This window comes from Melopsittacus undulatus, chromosome 3 (genome assembly GCF_012275295.1).
Source record: "Melopsittacus undulatus isolate bMelUnd1 chromosome 3, bMelUnd1.mat.Z, whole genome shotgun sequence".
NCBI lineage: Eukaryota > Metazoa > Chordata > Aves > Psittaciformes > Psittaculidae > Melopsittacus > Melopsittacus undulatus.
In genome coordinates, this window is record NC_047529.1 from 8,269,169 (window position 1) to 8,288,301 (window position 19,133).

The 19,133-nt window shown below is 40.3% G+C and overlaps 1 protein-coding gene across 4 annotated transcripts in view; it reads left to right on the forward strand.

Moving 5' to 3' along the window:
* Window positions 1-19,133, forward strand: part of MACROD2 (mono-ADP ribosylhydrolase 2) — an 882,506-nt gene that overhangs the window by 813,851 nt on the left and 49,522 nt on the right. For all 4 annotated transcript variants that reach the window (XM_031047552.2, XM_031047553.2, XM_031047556.2 and 1 more), the window contains exons 11-13: window positions 2,529-2,609; window positions 14,757-14,819; window positions 18,204-18,272. In XM_031047552.2, coding sequence (XP_030903412.2) covers window positions 2,529-2,609; window positions 14,757-14,819; window positions 18,204-18,272 — 213 coding nt within the window. The remainder of the gene's footprint in view (window positions 1-2,528; window positions 2,610-14,756; window positions 14,820-18,203; window positions 18,273-19,133) is intronic.

The following is a 19,133-nucleotide window of genomic DNA, read 5'->3' on the forward strand; positions in this document are numbered from 1 at the left end:
TATCTGGCAGGTTTTGCCTTGATTTTTCCCCACAGTAGTTCTTGTGGTTACTCCTACATCCTCACTGCTCCAAAAAGTTCATCTTAGCACTTCAAAACTCTTGTTTTCCTCAAAATATTGTGTCTGAATTTCAAATTCAGATGAGCAAATGTGATGACATGACACATGATGTGTCCTATGTTAAGTGTTGTCAGGAAAGGTCTACCTCCTGATCCCGAGCCAAAGCTCAAAGCATGTACTGCTTTGCAGTAACTAGCTTTATTTAGTGATTGCTAAGGGCCCTCTATGCTCTGAACTATATGGAATTCTATAATGAAACACGAATTCCATTCTAGAAGGAATTTTCACGAACAATACTGTTTGGCTCTTTTAGTTAATGCTAATTCCTTAAAATTAAGCAAGTGAGATGGAATTTAATTACTTGCATACCGATCTCCATTTTGGAATTTATGTTGGCATTCTGAGCTGTTGCTTCTTGTAAATTCCTGACAGCTTCCCAGTCTGTGGCTCTTCTCTTTTATGGATGTAAGTACAGCAAAATAACCAGTTTCCCAGGAGGGCGGGCAGAGAACATCTCTGAGTTTCCTGGGCTCCATGCAAAGCCAGCAATTCACTCCCTTTTTTTGTGTCTTGAGCGAGCACAATATTAGAATCATAGAATCATAGAATAGTTTGGGTTGGAAAGGACCTTAAGATCATCCAGTTCCAACCCCCCTGCCATGGGCAGGGACACCTCACACTAAACCATATCACCTAAGGCTTCATCCATCCTGGCCTTGAACACCACCAGGGATGGAGCATTCACAACCTCCCTGGGCAACCCATTCCAGTACCTCTCCACCCTAACAGTAAAGAACTTCTTCCTTATATCCAATCTAAACCTCTGCTGTTTAAATTTCAACCTGTTACCCCTTGTCCTGTCACTACCGTCCCTAATGAATTGTCCCTCACCAGCATCCCTGTAGGCCCCCTTCATTGACTCTGCAAGTTCCTTTTCCACATACTTATTTACTTCTTTCATACCTCCTGTTGGAAACATGTAGCATTTTGGCTTTACATATATGTGTTAATGAAAAGGTAGATGATACAAGGGTAGTATCTACAGCTCATAGCAGAGCTGAGTCCTTTATGAGAACCGGGCACCTGATTGCTGAGAGCTGTTTAAAACTCCAGTGACATACAGAACAGATGATTGTGTGGGGTGTGTATGACAGCAGAACAGACACGAGTTTCTGGAACACTGGAGCAATTTATTATACACATGTAGGTAGCTTTATTCCCAGGTGCTAATTAGCTAATCAGTTTGAGGTAATACCATGATTCTTACTTTCTCACATCACAGCAGGTAGGGGTAAATCAAGCCAAGGTCATATGTCTACTGAAACTGCCTGGTTACAAGTGGTCAAAGTTTCTTCCCAGCATGCACAGAAGTATGTTTTCATTAGGCTTCTCCTTCACCCAGACCCTCACTTGGCCACAGGGAATCAGGGTCTTGATGGGAAGTCCACTGACAGAAAGTAATTTTCTCGTCACGGTTGAATAGATTCGGTAGGTGCAATGAATTGAGTTTTAATTGTCTGCCAGTCTCTGCTTTCGTGGTTAAGGAACGGTGTTTGAAGAATGTTTTAATTAGTGAACCTGCTTTCATTGCATCTCTTAATTTACAAATACCTTTTATGATTAATTTCCAGCTTGGCCCCCCTTTTGTATGAGCGGCCTTTCTGAGCTGCCAGCTTGCACCTCTGTCATGGCAAGCAAACACTCATTTCATACTGTATGCGAAGATAACAGGATATTTTGAAAATGCTGTAGAAAAAGTTTATGATTGTAAAACTTTGCCCAACTGATAGCAAACACTGAACTTTGGTCCCGACAAATAGGGTGATCTTAAACTTAACTGGCTGCAGTTATGGTTTTTTACTTAGGTTTTCCTTTTCCTCCATTTTCCCCTTGTTTTCTGGCTAAAAGGTTGGAATGGATTCTTTTCAACCTGAACATTTCTATCTCCTAAAGCTTTCATTTCCTAAATTTCACTTCACTATCAGACTTGCTTCCCTACCTTTCATTTCATTACTGATTTTAGTCAATATTAATTTGTTACCGTGTTATAACATTGAACAGAGAATTGAGCTGAGAAAGATAATTTCGTTCACATTTTTCTCCATAGTTCCATAATGCAGTATAATATGTGTCATGTTAAAAACTACAAATTAAAACATTATTAATTTTCTTCCTAATTGCAAAGAGATTTAGAGCTTGTGAAGAAGTACATTACTTTGGTATGGGTTTTATTCACTGCTGCCATGTGACAGTTAGGGGAAGTCCAGTCCCAGCTGAAAGACACCTATTATGACTTTTATACCAGATGATAAAGTAATGAATTTTAATAAGAGAAAGACAGGCACTGGATAATGAATGACTGTTAAAATAATATGGACTCACAGTTGTGGTATCGCATGTGGTAATATTTGGTACAGTAAAACAATTTCACAGTAATATATGCAGTTATTTTCTCTGTGTGTTTAAAGGATTGGAACCAAAAGGCCAGCCTCTATCTCCCACAAAGAGCAAAGCAGAGCAGCCTGAGGACCTGCAAGATGATGCTAAAGGTAGGTGGTCTGACACCGTTTCGGAGCTATTAATCAATTTTGCATGTTAGAGTAAAAGTTTACTCTGAATTCCTGAGAAAGAGCTGGAAAACTTTCATTTAAGAGTGTTTGCACACACTTGGAAAGTACCTTTTGGCCTAGATCATGGATTGTAATTCTTCTGAAGTGTATTTCACCTCAAGGTAGATTCAGGATTAAAAATGCTATTTTTGTGTGGTGGGCTACTGATTATTGCTGATATGTAATGAGAAACTGTTGCTGGTTTATGTTTAACCTGTTCGGACTTCATGTAATTAATAATACAAAATGTAATGCATGTTGTGCAGGCTTGGGTCATAATCTGGTTGGTGAAGTTGGTCAGGTAAATCAGCTCCCTGCTGCAAAACATGGAGCAATGAATACTTGCTTTCCTTTACTACAAGACTTTTTTTGCTGTAGCCTTTTCCATTCCAGTTATGGTGTTCATGGCTTTAGACATTATGCATGTATTACATCTGTCCATGGTCAGAAGTCACAGGTGCTTAACATAATGCCTATAGTGCTGTTCCTGTAAGAATGCTTTCCTGCACTTGAGTCTTCACAGGGCAGCTTGTCGATGTGTATGGACGTAAATGTGGTCTATGTTGTTATAAGATTGAATCAAAGTATCTTTTCTTAATCTGTATCTCATTGGGAGGGTTGTTAAAGGATGTTAGCATCAAAGACTTAATTTTACAGTGCAGAGTTCCCGTTGCTCTCATATGCGTGGAAAGAGCAAAATGCCCCAATGCTGGAGAATTCCCCTTATGTGAAATAGTTAAAAGGATGAACCTCAATCTTTAATTCATTACTGTTCCTTATCATAGATTCCCTTTGACCTAACGTTCCTCAAATGACATGTCTCATTCTGCACCTCAACCAGTGGCTCCACAATCTTCATCATTTTGACCTAGCGCTTTGCATTCAGCTCCCAAAATAATTCTATCTGGGGTATAGTGTGAGTCATAAAGAGCAGAGAAATGTTAACATTTATCACTTTAAGTAACTGCTAGTAACATCCTGTCACTAACATTGTGACTGGTTGTTAATGGCAAGTACTTAAAGCAATAGCTGTCATCACCTGGAAGGTGTGGGTGGACCCAAGAAATCTCATCCTGACTGGTCGTCTTTCCTTTCATGGTGCACTAAACCCAACAGAAATTAGAATACCAATTTTATGTTTGGATTAGAGAATTCAGTGATGACAAGCCACATGTCAATTTGTATGCAGGCTAAACAGCATGTGGGATTGTGGTGTCATTTTCCATATTCCTAAATAGGGGAAACAGTAATAGTTTTTATGAGGTATCTTTATATGGAGTATGGCTAGAAGCTGTCGTTGTATCAGTGTCTTTAAAAAAAACGGGAGGAGGGGAAGGATTGCAAAGCTGTACGATTTTTCTTCCAGTGGAAAAATAACTTATTCCACTATTTCTGTGGCTTACTAGACATGGTTTCCTAGTTTACTCTGCCTGACAATGGTTTCCTAGTGACCTACAGTTCACCTTGTGGAGCACAAACAAATGCACTGGAAGGGTGAAGTAAATAGTATGGCAATAGAATGATTGCATTACCCTCGAGCTGTAAAACGCCTGAACTCCTTGAATTTGATGCCATACAGTAGATTTTGCTGATGTAGAATTGAGGCTTGTAACACATAATCACTGCTGCAGAATTTAATCTAGCCGGCGACGGAGTCCTCTTCTCCTTAGGCAGGAATCAGGCCGGTAATGTTTAGAATTGAAAGTCTGAATTTAGACTTGAGGGTTGTTGTGGTAGCGAATACAAAGGTAATTAAAGTGTTTGCTGAGGAGAGCTAGGGAGGAAACCTGGATCAGGTTTCTGTGGCACTACCTGTGCCACTGTTCTGCAGAGGAGTCAAGCAGTTAGGCTTCAGACACCGAATTCCTATAAAGCTGCCGAGTGGTTGAAGTCTAATGTAACACACCTGTGAGCCATTTCCATTGCAGTAAATGGGATTTGCACGCATTTGTCTGAGAACAGGATTTAGTCTGTACTTTCTAATTATTAGTTGTTGGTTTTGACTAATTAAAAGGACTTTTAATGGGGAGCCTTGAAGATTATGAAAGCTCTGAGTATGACATGGACCAAAACTACACATCTGAGTAATTTTATTTAGGGAGGAGTTTGTCTTCACTTCCAAAATGATGCTTTTCCTTTTTTTAATCTTTGTAAAAGAATGTCTGAGTAACTGATGCATATAAACAGTCTCCAACAAAACACGATAAAGCCAGACTCTGCCTGAGGTCAACTTTATTGAGTTTTCCTCATGGTAAAACTGAAGTGCTTTGTATTCACTGTATTTTAACTTTGGGATAATTCACATGCTTTACGTACCCCAAGATTGAAAAAAAAACCAAACATCAACAATGAAAAAGCAAACAAAAAACCCCAACCCATAGCTTTTAGCAATGAAAGTCCAAAGATACTTAACATAAAACGTTATTTTCCTCGTGGTAAATATGAAATATTTAACAAATGCACGCTAAGGCACAGGAAGAACCAGATATTTTTTCCTCTGCTTAGTTGTCAGTGTCCTTTTAGGCTGAAGATGGGAATACAACTTGCAATATTCACAGCCTCATGCCTGCCCTTGTGGCAGTCTGTAAAAGCTATTCCACTGAGTTCAGTAATATTTCTGCTGTAATATTTTTCTCCAGCACACCAAGCTGGCTCATTGGCTAGAGGTAATGGAGCAATATCTTTTCAGTGCATGTAAAAATCTCCACAGAAGATCAGGGAAAGTAGGCTTCTTCATTATTACCCTCTCTGCAATCAAGGAAAGTCAAATAAGTGGCTGTGTGTAAGGAGCTTGTTTTGCAGTAAGCTAAAATAAACACTTGACATGCTAATGAAAGCAATTTTATACTGAACCTCTAAAGTATTAATGGTGTCTGTTATTATGCTATTAGATATATTGTTCTCTGCCATCAGACCATTGATAGAGAAACGCAAGTGTGAACTGCATAGCAGATTCTCCTGTCAGTGGCGGTATTTGGTAGTTTTTCATTGTAGCGCAGGTTATTGTCTGGGGAAATGGATAGACTGGATACATGGAGAAACATTCTTTACTCCCGGGTTCCCTGCAGTATTTCAGGTTTGACATGTGTAAACATGCAGTGTAATTTTCTTCTCTTCACCCCCTTTCCCAGGGCCTGGGAGAGTAAAATCAGCCAGTGATAATTTTGCCTTTCCCCTCGGTCAGGTGCACTCAGCGATTGAGTGATTGTAAAGTCTCAGGTGAGAAAAATACGTTTGGCACTAAACAAAACTTAGCACGTCTTACTTCAGTAGCTTCATAACACAATCCTAAAGTAATTGCATAGACAAAATGGCAGTGCTTTCAACAGCATCGCAGCCATGCGTTAGCACAAATGCCATAGGGCACCTGTTCTCATCCTACTGATTGTCACCAAGCAAAAGCAAGCAGTTGTTAGAGAAGTCTAATAAAACACAAATTTAAAATGTTCCTTGTTTCTCTTAGCTACATCCCCAAATGTCCTCCTGTATGTACTGAACAGCAAGCCTGTGCAATAGATTTTTCTCATACTGGGAGAAGCAAAACTGTTTGCCCTTTCCTTCCTCTCAGGATTTCTCAGGTATAAATGAAGCTTGCCCAAGGGCTGCCCCATCCGTTCCCACTATGGTCTGCAGGTGATCAATATTGTAGCAAGGACAACTAATATATCTAACAACAGCAGCACAAATGCCTGATCTTTCTTCTCCTCCAGGAGAAAAATAATCCATGAAACAAAAACCATTCTGTGCCTCCTGAGGTCAGGATCCTCCTTGTCCTGCCTCGAGGGATGTGAAGACAGAACTGGAGCTCTGCAAACTGTCTTGCTCCAGCTTTTCTCATAAGCTTCTCCTAGAATGAATGACCAGATTCTTCCTGATAGACTGATAGGTTGTTGATCTCACACAATCACCCTGGCTGAGCTCAGTGTATATGCGAGGAGCTGGTCTGTTGGAATTGCTTGTATGGGATGAACTTTGTCTGCTTTCTGTTCACTTGGTGGGAAGGAGAACAGTTTGATGGATAAGCCAAGCCAGGAAGGTCAAAATGAACACAAATCACCTTTAAGATAGTTGGTAGAGTCGGTTCCTTTGCCTGATGGGGTCATCACACTGTTGACCCCTTGACTTTCAAGGGCAACATCAAATGTCTGAAATGTTGTTTGGTAGTGTCAGGAGTCTGAGGGACCTGCCTCACTCCGTGGATGCTCTGTCCATCAGAGATGTCAGTCTAGTAATTGGAGTTCACAGCAGAAATGAGGTGAAATGGAGTTGCATCTTATCTTGACTACACATTGGTTCAGGAGGTCACGGCAGTTGGGTAGGATTCTCACCAAGGAGACACCCTGGTCTCTCTCATCCCTCCTCCCCAGAAGTGCATCATTTTGGGACTAGAAAATAAAACTCATTCTAGAGCTTAGTCTTTAATTGTGAGACTAACATAAAGCTTCCCCTTCCTGGGTCTCCTTTATGTACTATGAATTTTGCACCTTTGCTGCTCACTCCTTAGCTTCACAGAGAGGGATATAGTGCATGCACCCACAAAAATCAACACTACTTGGCTTGTGCTGCTTTTCTTCAAGGTAGGCGTAATCCTCCCACGGGCTGGGGGATGCCTGCAACAGCTGCTGTGTGTTGCCATTACACAGCAATGCTCAGCATCTTTTCTAAGGGCCTTCTAATATTGTGCATTCCTGATTGTCTCTCTCTTTAAGGTATGGGTTAATATTAACTAGATTTGACTTCTGCTTAGTTTCAAAAAGTTCTTTGTCTTATATACCAAGCAGTTCTTTTATCAGTTGAGAAATTGTAGCTACATTTCTTCTTTGCATCGCACAGGGAAGCAATATTCTTCAGTGAATTTCTGCTCAACTCATAATCTACTAAAAAAGACCATCTAGACACATAATTATACTTCAAACACACACACTCTCTTATTTGGCCTTAAAAGTGCTAGTTCTTATTAAGATAGCTTAGAAGTTACTGTATTCTTTTTGCCACCAAACCAAATCCTTATGAATTCTTTTTAATTAAGATAAAGTAGTACAGAAGAAATTCCTGGGAAGCATGTGTATCAGACATGTCCGTGAAATGTTCCACCTTAATGCAGATTGGTTATATTTAAAGTGGTGCTAATAACCCCTATCCACTCTGGTTGATAGCTTCTTTTTTCACTTCTGTTTTGAAGTCCACCATCTGTCTTGACTGATTACAGCTCTCGGAATATCGGGTGATCACCTTCCACTTAGCCAAGGGGAAAACAGGACGTTATCTGTATTTGTGTTTGTGTTCACTCTCCAAGCAAGCCCTTCTTTTCATTGCTGAAGTGGCTTCTACTGTTTCATTAAGTTGTCATGCAGAGGCTATGCAAGGCAGCTTTGAAAGTGCAGCTCATGTTGGCCTCTGCTGGTGACACACAGTTCTATGGCATTGCTCATTTACCTGTTAGGGTTTTGTTTAGCAGCGGTACATATGTTTGTGTGAACTGTACCAGGCAAACAGTTGCAATTCCTGTTTTCACGTAGATGTTTCAGAGAAGATTTTCTTTCTCCTGGGATGAGCTGAGTTACGAAATACAAAGTTACTAAAGTGACTAATGCAGTGTTGTCAGAAGAGAATTATACACAGTGACAAACCAGAATACCTGCAGGGGACTCATCTGTCAAGGAATTCATTTCTCATTTCTAACCATGACGTGAATAGCAGTAAACCATCGTGATTGCTCAGGACCACTGCAGAGGATGGGGCTAGTTGCTTACTTCTGAAATATTGATGCAAAATAGTGCATGTTTTGCATCCTGCTGGTTTTATCAAGTATGATCTCCTCTGTGACTTCTCTATGTGTTTCTTCACTTTGCTGCATTGCCCCACCAAATGATTTCATGAGCTCTATGTAGAAAAATTAAAATAGGTCTCATGTTTAATTTTGGCCGTGGCTTTGAAAAGCAGTTGTGCAGTGGTGTGCAGTTCCCTAGTCTCTAGGGCACACCAGGGATGTACAAATGCATTGTAAATTGACGTAGCAACAATAGAATCTGTGATCATACTGTGCACCTTCACTCGAGTATGAGGTCCCTTTCTTTCTCTGTTTCTTAGGTAGACCTGCCTGTAGGGCTGGGAGTCAGGGCTCCTCTGTTCTGCTCTAAGCTCTGCTTCTTGACATGCACCAACTCACATGTGCGGATTCTGTCAACTTCTGCATACTATGATGACAGTGATGACATTTGCGCAACGCAGTCTGTGTATCTTCTCCATCCAAGTACCAACTGTGTCTGTCCTCTGTGCGGGCTGCATATGATATCTGGGGTGTGATGTCCATATTCTGGTTGTGTTGAGCAGCTCAAGTTCCAGGAGATGTCTGCTTTCATTTGTTTTGAACAGTCACAGTTACAGATTGTCAGAAATAGCGATGATTGACCTCTTTGGCAATGAAATTTCAGATGTCTTTTGCCAGGCACCTGTATTGCAAAATCTGAGTCATGATGTATGTCAGAAAGAAGAATTATACCTAGTGAAAAAACAGCCTAGCACAACGTTCCCATCAATGTTATACATGAAGTGGGTTGGGATAAATCTGAGCACTTGGGTCTTCCAAGCACCTAATTTGATGCTGTAGCTGTTGCCCCCTGGTTCTTCCCCAGCCAGGAAAGGTATAGTGAAGCAGAGTTACTTGCCTTGCTATCCACAGAGGCGTGAGGCAAGGGGAACACGCCTAGTGACTTCAGTGGGCTTTAGATTAGGCTCCTATATTTCTCAGGACGTTACATAGGTGAAATACAATAGTGTTATTTTTAACCTCTGAGATAATCCCCACGAGCTACAGTTTGCTCATTCTTTTCCCACACTCCTTGACAATGCTGCCTGAAAATGAAAACCTGTTATTTATTACACTGACAACTTGGCTAGGCTGGGTGCAGAGGCAGCACTGTGTTCAGGTCTGCATCTGCAGTGAGATAAATCCTTGGAGCAGCACAGAGGGAAGAAGTCTCATAACTCCATTAAACAATTGCAGCCGATAACTCTTTACTAACCCTTCTTAAAATTTACCCCAAAGGGGTTATATACAAGTAGTGATTAAAACTGACCTAAATCATAATTTAATTAAAAGAAATTAAAATGCAAACTGAAAATGCTCAGTAACCTCAGGCCACCACCCTAATGATTCATTTTAATGCGTTTGTAGTTCTGCAATAATGGTCTTTGTGTGTATGTGCTTTTTGTTTTATGTGTGATATCATTTTGCCACTGGAATGGTCTGAAAATGGCTTCAGGCTGTATGATCTTGAGTGTATATCTGGATATAGGTGTGCTTTCTTCTCGCAGTTTAGGAGTTTCACTGTAGTCAGCATATCTACTCATGTGCAGAATGTAACAGCTGTAAGATCAAGGCCTATATTTTTCATTTTCTTATTAATTAGTTTCCCTGGTATCATAGAAGGACCTTCATATCATTAGTATGATTACCATGGCAATATTTTTGTGCTGTAAAAAAGATAATTCAAAACTGGCATCCTTTATCTGCCAGATCTTGGTTTGTATTTGTATTTGCATAGAAGCGTGGCTCAGCTTGAAGAGACATTCACATGCCAGATAGCAGGATTGATGCTCAATCACTGGCAGCCCAGAGAACCAGAGGATGCACTCAGACTCATATGGCAAGAGCAGGGTTTTAACAGGGTCAGACCTGGTGCTCAGGGGCATGGTGCATACACAGACAGATGTGAGCTTGAGGTGTTGCCTCTGTCTCTTTTATTACTACTCCAGAAAGAAGGAGGTTGTTTGAAGGAACCTTACTCTGACTGTTGTCATGCTATTGATGATACAAGTACAACTTTCTCAGTAGTTAAGACAATTTTACTATTAATAGCATCTGTGCTGGAGGGGTAGAAGTAGACTGGTTTGTACTGGTTATGTAGAACTTTGTCCTTTAACTAAAACTACCTTATCTGCAATTCTGTTTTCTTCTGGAAAATGTCTTTTTCTTGCACCAGTGTTTGAGATGCTGACTTTAATCTCAGCTTCCAGTATGTCACTGCTTATAGAGAAAGGAGGAGTAGGTGCATGAACAAACCTGGCACTTACTCAGCTCTGGAATGGGAAGAGCCAAGAGGCCAGCATGCTATTAGTATTTTTGACTTGCCATGTTTGTCGCAAGAACAGGGAGAGGTGTAAAAAGCCTCGTGTCTCCAGGCTTTCGCAGGGAAAATGGGAAGCATACTAAAGCCTGTTCTGGTGCTGCTGCTGAGAGTTTGTCCTCTGGACTTTCATAGGGATCTTGTCCTCTCCCTTTTAACTGCAGGCTTATTATTTATCATTTTGTCTGCTTTGTTTGGGGCTGCTACTGCAGCTGGTGTATCACTGTGCATGCTAAATACCTCTCCTTAACATAAAGTGGGCAGGCACTCGCAGAGTATCCTGTTTCCTAGTTTAGTTAGAAGTGCTGCTTGCTCTGCCAACTTGCTGAGTGTGCTGATGGATCACTGCTTAGCCTATATGTATCATTTGGGGGCAAATTTTTTCCTGATCTCAAAGAAAAAGGCCAAGAGGACAGAGCAAGCACCTAGGAGGCAAAAGTTAACTTGGCAAAGGAAAGAAAAATATATGGCCAGAAGTAGGTATTTTAGTGTCTGATGTGCTTATTTTGTTCATATGGTGCTACTGTAATTCTCAAACTCCTGTTTTTTCAACTCACTGCCATGCCAGGGAAAAGAAACAGATGTTCCCATTCGTCTTTTGATGTGGCTCAAAATCATTTACATTTGCTGGCCTAAAATGACACGACATACCGTTCACCACTTTTTCTGCCTCCTTTGGAGTGAATGACAGATTGCTGTTCAATTACTAGTATAATAGAAGTGCAGATACTGTGAGGATGGCTTTCACCTAAAGGAAATGCAATCGCCAGTTGCGGCAGTACTGGAAAGAGAAGGATGGCAAATACTGTAGAAGCCATCCACTGGAAAAGACATTTTTATTATAAATAATGTCATGGGAAAGACTCAAGGGAGATGCGCTGGGTCTGGCTTTTCTGCCTGGAGAAAGGGAGAGCTGGGGTGAATAAAGCTATGGTGAAAAATTGGCTTGCTACTTCTGTAAAATATGTTTCCAGCTCTTTGCCGTGAGCATGTGCTGCTTAAAGCCTTTCCATTTGCTCTGCACCCAGCTCCAATGGAGAGCAATAATTACAGACAGACTCTTCATCAGTAAAAGACACTCAGTGAGAGGCTCATTAGAAGGGTTTTAAAAAATGGGAAAAACTGTTTGTCAGAGGCTTTGGGATTAGTCATGTCTCCACCCTATAGTTTGCTTTCTTATCTGTGTATTCATACTCCGCTTCCTCCCTTTCTCCTGAGATGAAGAGATTCTCCAGGCTGGGCAGAGCTTAACCCTTCCTTCTGCTGGCCATTCACTTGAGGATCACCTGTCCACTCTTAATGTTTCAGCATTTCCTTCTCTCTAATTCTATTGGAGTGCCTTGAGAGGCACAACACGTACTTCAGTATGCTGATCAAGATTAATTTTCATGTCACAATCCAGTCAGTCTGCTGGGCTGGGTCAGAGTACAAGAGGTGAAACTTCTGCTTAAAGTCTTTTACATTTCTCTTTCTAAAGGAATGAAATGAAGTGTTTGATGGAAAACATGTTGAGAATCCAATGTATTGCTGTAATTATCCTTCTATTTTATCAGTTTTAAACAGTGAATCTCCAGTGAGATAATAGACTTTGGGTTGACAAAGCATACCGATGAATATGTGCTTTATCTGATAATTAATGAATCAGATGATCATTTTTCTTTGCATAAGTGACTTTAACAAGAGATGTCATCCCTTAACAATAAACACGAATGAACCTTTGAAATACCTGGTTTTAGCCAAATAACTCATGATGATAGTCATCCTCGTTGTAATGGATGTAGAAACAAGGATCATCAGGATATGTAGTTTTATGTTGTGAATGCAGCAAGGTGATTGCTGAAATGATTTTCAGTGATTTTCAGGTAGTTACCATTTATACCTGACCTGCTTTTTCTGAATGTAAAGTCTGTGCAGAGCAGAACATGTTGCACTTGGCCATAATTAAATCCTTTTAGCTTTGGCACCGCTTGTTGCGCAGTGGTGCAGTATTCTCTTTGGATCTGACCTAATGGTGAGGATTTTTCAAGTATCACTGTGCTGTTGTGTTGTGGGATCGCTTCGAACGTACTGTTCCTTCCTGCGACTCCCGGGCTAGGTGACCTTATCCCTTTGAAACACACATCCTGGTGATGCAAAGGCTGTTTTTCCCTATTTGTTAATGGCTTGCTGCAAAGCTTGCGAAGTCTCAAGCCAGTGTTTTAAAAGAAGTGATGGGGAGAGAAAAGTTTTATCTTCCAGCACAGCTACCTTGGTTTTGTGTGCAGTCCTCCTGTCATGTGTGGACAGGCAGAATGCTGAGTTTGAAAATAATGCTTTTGGATTTCAAGCAGGGGAAGCAAAAACCCAGCTGGTTTTATCAAGCCGTTTTGGTCATCCATGTAATGCAATTTTTTACAGGTTAGAGCTCACTAATGTGAGAAGAAATCACTATAGCGAGGCATTAAGGCTGATTAAAATCGGTACAAAGAGTTACCAACAGGCAGGAGGCCCGAGTCCCCACTGATGGCTGTCAGCTGCCCCCTGTCCACCTCTCACCTCTCAGGTGAGGTTCAAGCTCCTTTTCTATCTCCTCTCCTCCTGAGAGCAGCTCCGTGCAGGGTCAGCCTGGAAATACTTCTCCACTAGTCCCATCTGCTGGATGCCAGGATGTATTGCCTTCTGGAAAAGGAGAGCATCATACCTCAGCCTCTAAGTAGGAGCTGAATGCGGCGTGCCACCAGACGTATATTTGCTTCTGAAAAACACATGCTTTCTCAGTGTTTCTTCTATCCCCATAACTGCATTTGGGCTACTGCTGTTCTCCTCAACAGATTCCGTGTTTTAAGTAACAGCAAAGTGGCGACACAAAGAACTTTAACCATGTTGCTTTAGAGAAGCTGTAATCAGAAAAACCCAGGAGCCAGAAAAGATCACAGAAAAAAATATGTGTATCATTACCAAGCCATTTACAGGCCTGGGAATGAATTTCCTTTCTCGCTGTGTATGTTCTCAGCAGTCAGTTTTTCAAATGCCTCATTAAGGCTGCTACTCAGCTGTTCTTGCCATCTACCTTGCCATGCTGGAGAAGAGGGAGTGTAGCCACCGCATCTGATCCAGCGTGCTGCACTGCAGCCTCTAATATGATTATGAAGCTAAAAGAGCCTTCTCCATCATTGAAAATACAGACTGCCCAATACGTTTCTAATCAGGCCAAGCAAAGGTTAAGAGAGGTTGATCTTGTGTCCATAGATGTTCCCTGGGGTGTTAGTTTTCTCAGTGGCAGTTCACTGTTCAGTACCCACCTTCCAGAAGGAAGCTGAAGGGAAAAAGATGGGTAATGAATGTGAATGCAAAGTAGTGGATAAAATTGGGAATGACTGTGAAGGAAAAGAATGCATTCAGTGCTAGCAGTCTTACTTTGGTTTATTTTGCTCTGTTCTTTGCAATCATTTGTGATGCATTTTTATACTTTATGCTAAGTGGCATTGTGCCTTTTGCTTTAAAGTTAAACTCAGGTGATTCTTTCAGTCCAATTCTTACCTTCCATTGGCATTAAAGTAGATTCCACAAGTCAGAAGCAGTCTCTTCAGGGATCTGGTGGAAGTGTTTCTGGAGGAAAAGAATACTAGAAAATAATCTATATAAAATGCATAGACTAAGATAAAGCAACAGTTTCATCTATTGCAGACGGTGCTTAGGGAAACATACCTTTATTTGGCATATAGATATTTCCAGTGTGCCTGTTGAAATAAAATCTTTAACCCCCCCTTCCTTAGCTTGAGATGTGAAGATGTGACTGGTTTAAACGTGACTGGTTATGTTTGCAGGGTTTTTCACTTTACCTTTATGTCCCTCTTCTTTTATCATGGCACCTTGCTGTAAATAGCGGTTTATGCTGAATTGGTTACAATTAATATTGCTGCTGCTGTGGCCAATAAAAAGATATCATAAATATTTTTTTATGCATTTTCCTCTGTAGGTGGTAACAGCACAGAGGAGAAGCAAAACACCGAAGAAATGGAGGCCCAGAGTGGAAAAGCAGGTTTGTGCTGAGTTTCTTAAAGGACTTTCTTAGTTTTTATCCACCTTGGTGAACAATAACCCCAGTCAATGCTATTGAAGGAGAATGTTTGTACATTTTCACCAGATTAGCTCAGGTCTTGAGCAATTCTCCCATTAGAGACCAAAATCCATTCATTATGAATGAATGTATTGCGGTGCAGGAATGCAGACTTACCTCTTTAGTTTACCAGCTCTACATTCTCCTTTTAAGGTGGACTTACCTCTAGCTAATCCTCTAACTGGAAAGAAATCATTTTACCTCTGTCTACAACAGAGTAGCCCTCTGCAGAGAATAGAAATGAGGGAAAAGGAAATTTGGAGGAGGAGGAGGAGGCAGGCTTTGGGTGAATACTGCACTTCTGGAGATTTTACAGGGTATTTTCAAGTTTTAATAAATTGTCTGCACAAATCTCAGGGGTTATGAAGATTTAAATCTATACAGAAAGATACTTCATATACAGCGAAGGAATGTCAGAGTTCACGAGCAGGGGGTTTTGCAAGTGGCATGCATATAAATTATAGTTCAGTATTTTAAAATACAGTGTCACTCTGTGTTCACAATAGGTTTTCTATTCTTTATTTTTCTGTTTAAAGTTGTATTTTTCATCCTACTCAACTCTTTTCAATGCAAAAGACAACTGGCATGAATCAGTTATCAAAAGAGCTGGTGCAACAATCAAAATGTCTAAATCTCCTTATTTTTAAAGGATTTCTTTTAGTGTAGTATTACATGTAATACAATGCTTTTCTTGCTTGTTTGGGGGTTTTCTCATTGTAGTGCAGGATGTTGCCTACACATACTTAATCCAGAGTACCAAACTCTTTCCATCAGAACTTTTATTACATTGGTTTTTTAATCAGAATTGAAGATTGGTTTTGGTTTGTGGAAGGTTGAGCTAAAGAAGACCAGCCAGTAAATGTGGCAGAAAAATTTGGAAGGTCTATATTCTTGACTTGTCTGGTTTGCATACTGCATTGTGGCTGTTTCCAGAGGAGGAATTCCTTTGATGAGAGTCCTATTTGTCCTATACATGAGGCACTGTGTTTGGGGAAGTGCAGCATTTCTCCTTGCACTCCACAGCTCAGTCTTCTGCAACTAGGTGTTAACAGATGATGCTGTCCACAAGTGCTTGAAGTCCTTCATGTCCTCTTTATCAGCTCTTCTTTATGTCCTCACGAAGGGCAGGCAGTGGGAGGTGAAGCCATAGGCACATAGTAATACAGAACAAAAAAGATTCCCATGGGCCTCAGCAAACTGTGCACCTAAGCCCTTGATCCTTCCCAATATAAGCATGCAGTGGTATTTTCTAAGTGCTGGATGACAATCACATTTCCTTTCCTCTGTTTTTCACTTTTATGCTAGTTATATTTAAACAGGCAGAGAGGACCAGGGAAAAGGGAGGAATGAATTGCTCTGTCTGAATCTAAGCTGTTTTGAATCTCTGAGTAGGAAGGGACATATCTTTGCCCAAGCAATATTGAGGTTTTAACCATACCACGTACTCTTGCCTGCTAGCTCACCTGAGAGCTAGTACTTCCAGGAGCTCCTAGCTCTGAGTGCAGAGGTTCCTTTTTAACCCAGTTTTACTAGTGATGCCAAATACTGCCCATTGTGCTTATCAGCTACATTCAGTTAGAAGGGATATGTATTTCCCTGGTATTTTGATTTGCAGAGCAGTTTGACTGAATAAGATATATTTCATTTTCCCCAAGAGAATCAAGGAATATATACCACTCTAAAATACTGCTTTGCTACTGGAGGTGTCTTAAATGCATTGTTTTTCCCCAAACCATCATTATGACTTGTTACATTACAAACTGTCAGAGCTGGTTTATCAGAGCCATGATGTACATTCTTTTGCTATCTCATACTGGTAGTCATGTTTTGTTGCCCTCACGAAGAGTGTCAAAGAAAAGACCCAGACATTTTAGATTCCAGCTCCAGAAAATGTCATACAATAGGAACGTGCTTTAGGTACATGCCTTAAGATAGCATTGTGCCTACGCATAGTCCATGCATCACCTCCTTGGCCACAGGCACACAGTGTTACAGAGAAAAATTATGTGGCTTAAAGTTTATCCCTACTGGTTCACACAGTGACAAGAGCAGGGAGCTGTACAATTACCTCGAGTTAGTTGCATTCAGCAAATGAGATGCTGCTGCTATCTATTCTATGCATTGTGCAGACAAAACGTCATCAGGAACTTTTAGATTGCTGCTTCTGCACCCTTTCTTGGCAGTAGGAAATGACCTGATTTTCCAAAATACGCAGTTTTATGCCTAAAGCATTTCTAATCACTATGAATGATCACTGTAAGGAGCAATCCCATCAAATGTTAAACTTCTTATTTGTGTTTTCTGAACCAAAAAGCATAACCTTTATGCGAGTGTGACAAATGACAAATCGTATTCTTCTATATTATGAGAAAATGTAGGAATAAAAATAGACACTGTATTCTTACCCAGTCCATTACATAAACATTTATATATTCTTATTATGCAGTAGGAAAAAGCCAGTTATAGTGTACGAAGAGTGAATTTTTTCAGCTATTACTGTGTGGTTTTTTTAAGAGGGCCTCCAGTCTATCATCAGTGAACTTCACAGGCAGCACATGGAAAGACAAAATGGCAGGTGGTTCAGAGCTCTTGTTTCAAGCTAGTTAAAAATGCTCCTCTATATGAGGACAAAAATTCTGTCAGAATCATCATAGGCAGGGCTTTTGAAAGGAATTAATACAAGGGCTTATAAAGGAAAAGCCTTACAAAATTGGCAAGGAAAAGCAACAGTGGAAGTTAAACAGTTCTATTAAATTCAGGTCCTAGTTTTATCTATTAACTGTGATAGTTTTACCTGCAGGTTCTGCCATTACAAAACTCCAGTCTGCAGATTTTCAGGGACTTCCTAAAGTTCAGGCCCGATTGATGAAAGCCTCTATTTTCAGGAAAGCATTTGCATGTAATCATTTTGATTCCAGTGGGATTCAGGGACATGATTAAAGTTAAGAATGGCTTAATTGGGTTTTTTTCTCAAAATAGATGGATTAAATGAAAAAAGGAATCTCAAAGCAAATAGCAACACCAGGCTACTTATGAAACTGATAGCTGTTCCTCTCTCATAATACAGAGAAATTGAAATATAGACTTGATCTGGCAGTGTTGTAATGTAAGTTTACCCCTGGCTTAGGGGAGACAATCAGGCCAGTAACAGCCAGTGAATGCAATGTGAATGGATGGAAGCCCAGCAAATCAAATTCAGGTTTAGTATCTTGCCTCAATAAGGCATAATACGTTTTTTCAGTAAAGTGGTTCATCAGTTTGCTATCTAATGAATAACTTCTCTTTCATTTCCTTTGGTTCTTACAGAGGAGACGAAACCTTCAGCTGTAGCCAGCCTATCATCATCAGAAGAAATAGAGCTGAGCGAGGATAAAGGTACAGATTGCAAATTGTATTTCAAAATATCCAGTCCCAAGAGGACATTTCATAAAGCTTTATTTTTCCTTTCTCTGGAAATTGCCAGAATCACAGTTAAAAATATAGAAATAGGTAAATTCTTGGGTTTTCATTTACGAAAGCCTTTCTATTGAAGCGCTTGGCACCAGCTGTTGTGCTGGTAGGAGAGATGCTGTAAATTCCTAAGTCCCCTTATTATAGAGGTAATACTAAAATATCATACATGACATATCAGAAATGAGCCCAAAGCTTGGGCTCGCTGGGGCAGAAAGTAGCTCCTTATTCAGTGCTCTCCTGATGGGGGAAAAGAAAAACACAATAGCTATAAACACATCAAGAAGAGACAGGAGGAGATGAAGTCATAATTGAGAGGGAGAAAGTAATGTTTATCTTGTGCAGACTGTGCTGGGCACACAGATCATTTAGTTTGTGATAAATATTTAAAAGTGTCATGAGGCCAAATGACAGGGAGTTTAGAAAACAAGAGAGATGATCTAATTTAAATGTTTCAAGCTGAGTTTTTTCCTGTGGAGTTGTTGGTTTACAGATAGGATCCAGTGCACAGATGTACTGGTTTTGATACTCCTATGATAATCGCACTATTAATTGCTTGTGCCAGTCTACAGGTTGTGGCATTTTTGTGGGGATACGTCAGGAAAAAAGCCTGGGTGATTTATAAATTGTCCACTACTGGTAATTCAAAACGGGAGTTATGCTATCTATAATAAAGACACTCCATCAGTACAGCCTTCAAGAAAGACTAATAGAAAATTTTAATGCTTTTTACTGAGATAACATAATTATTAACATCCATTAACTTATTTATTTTAAAAGATTCAA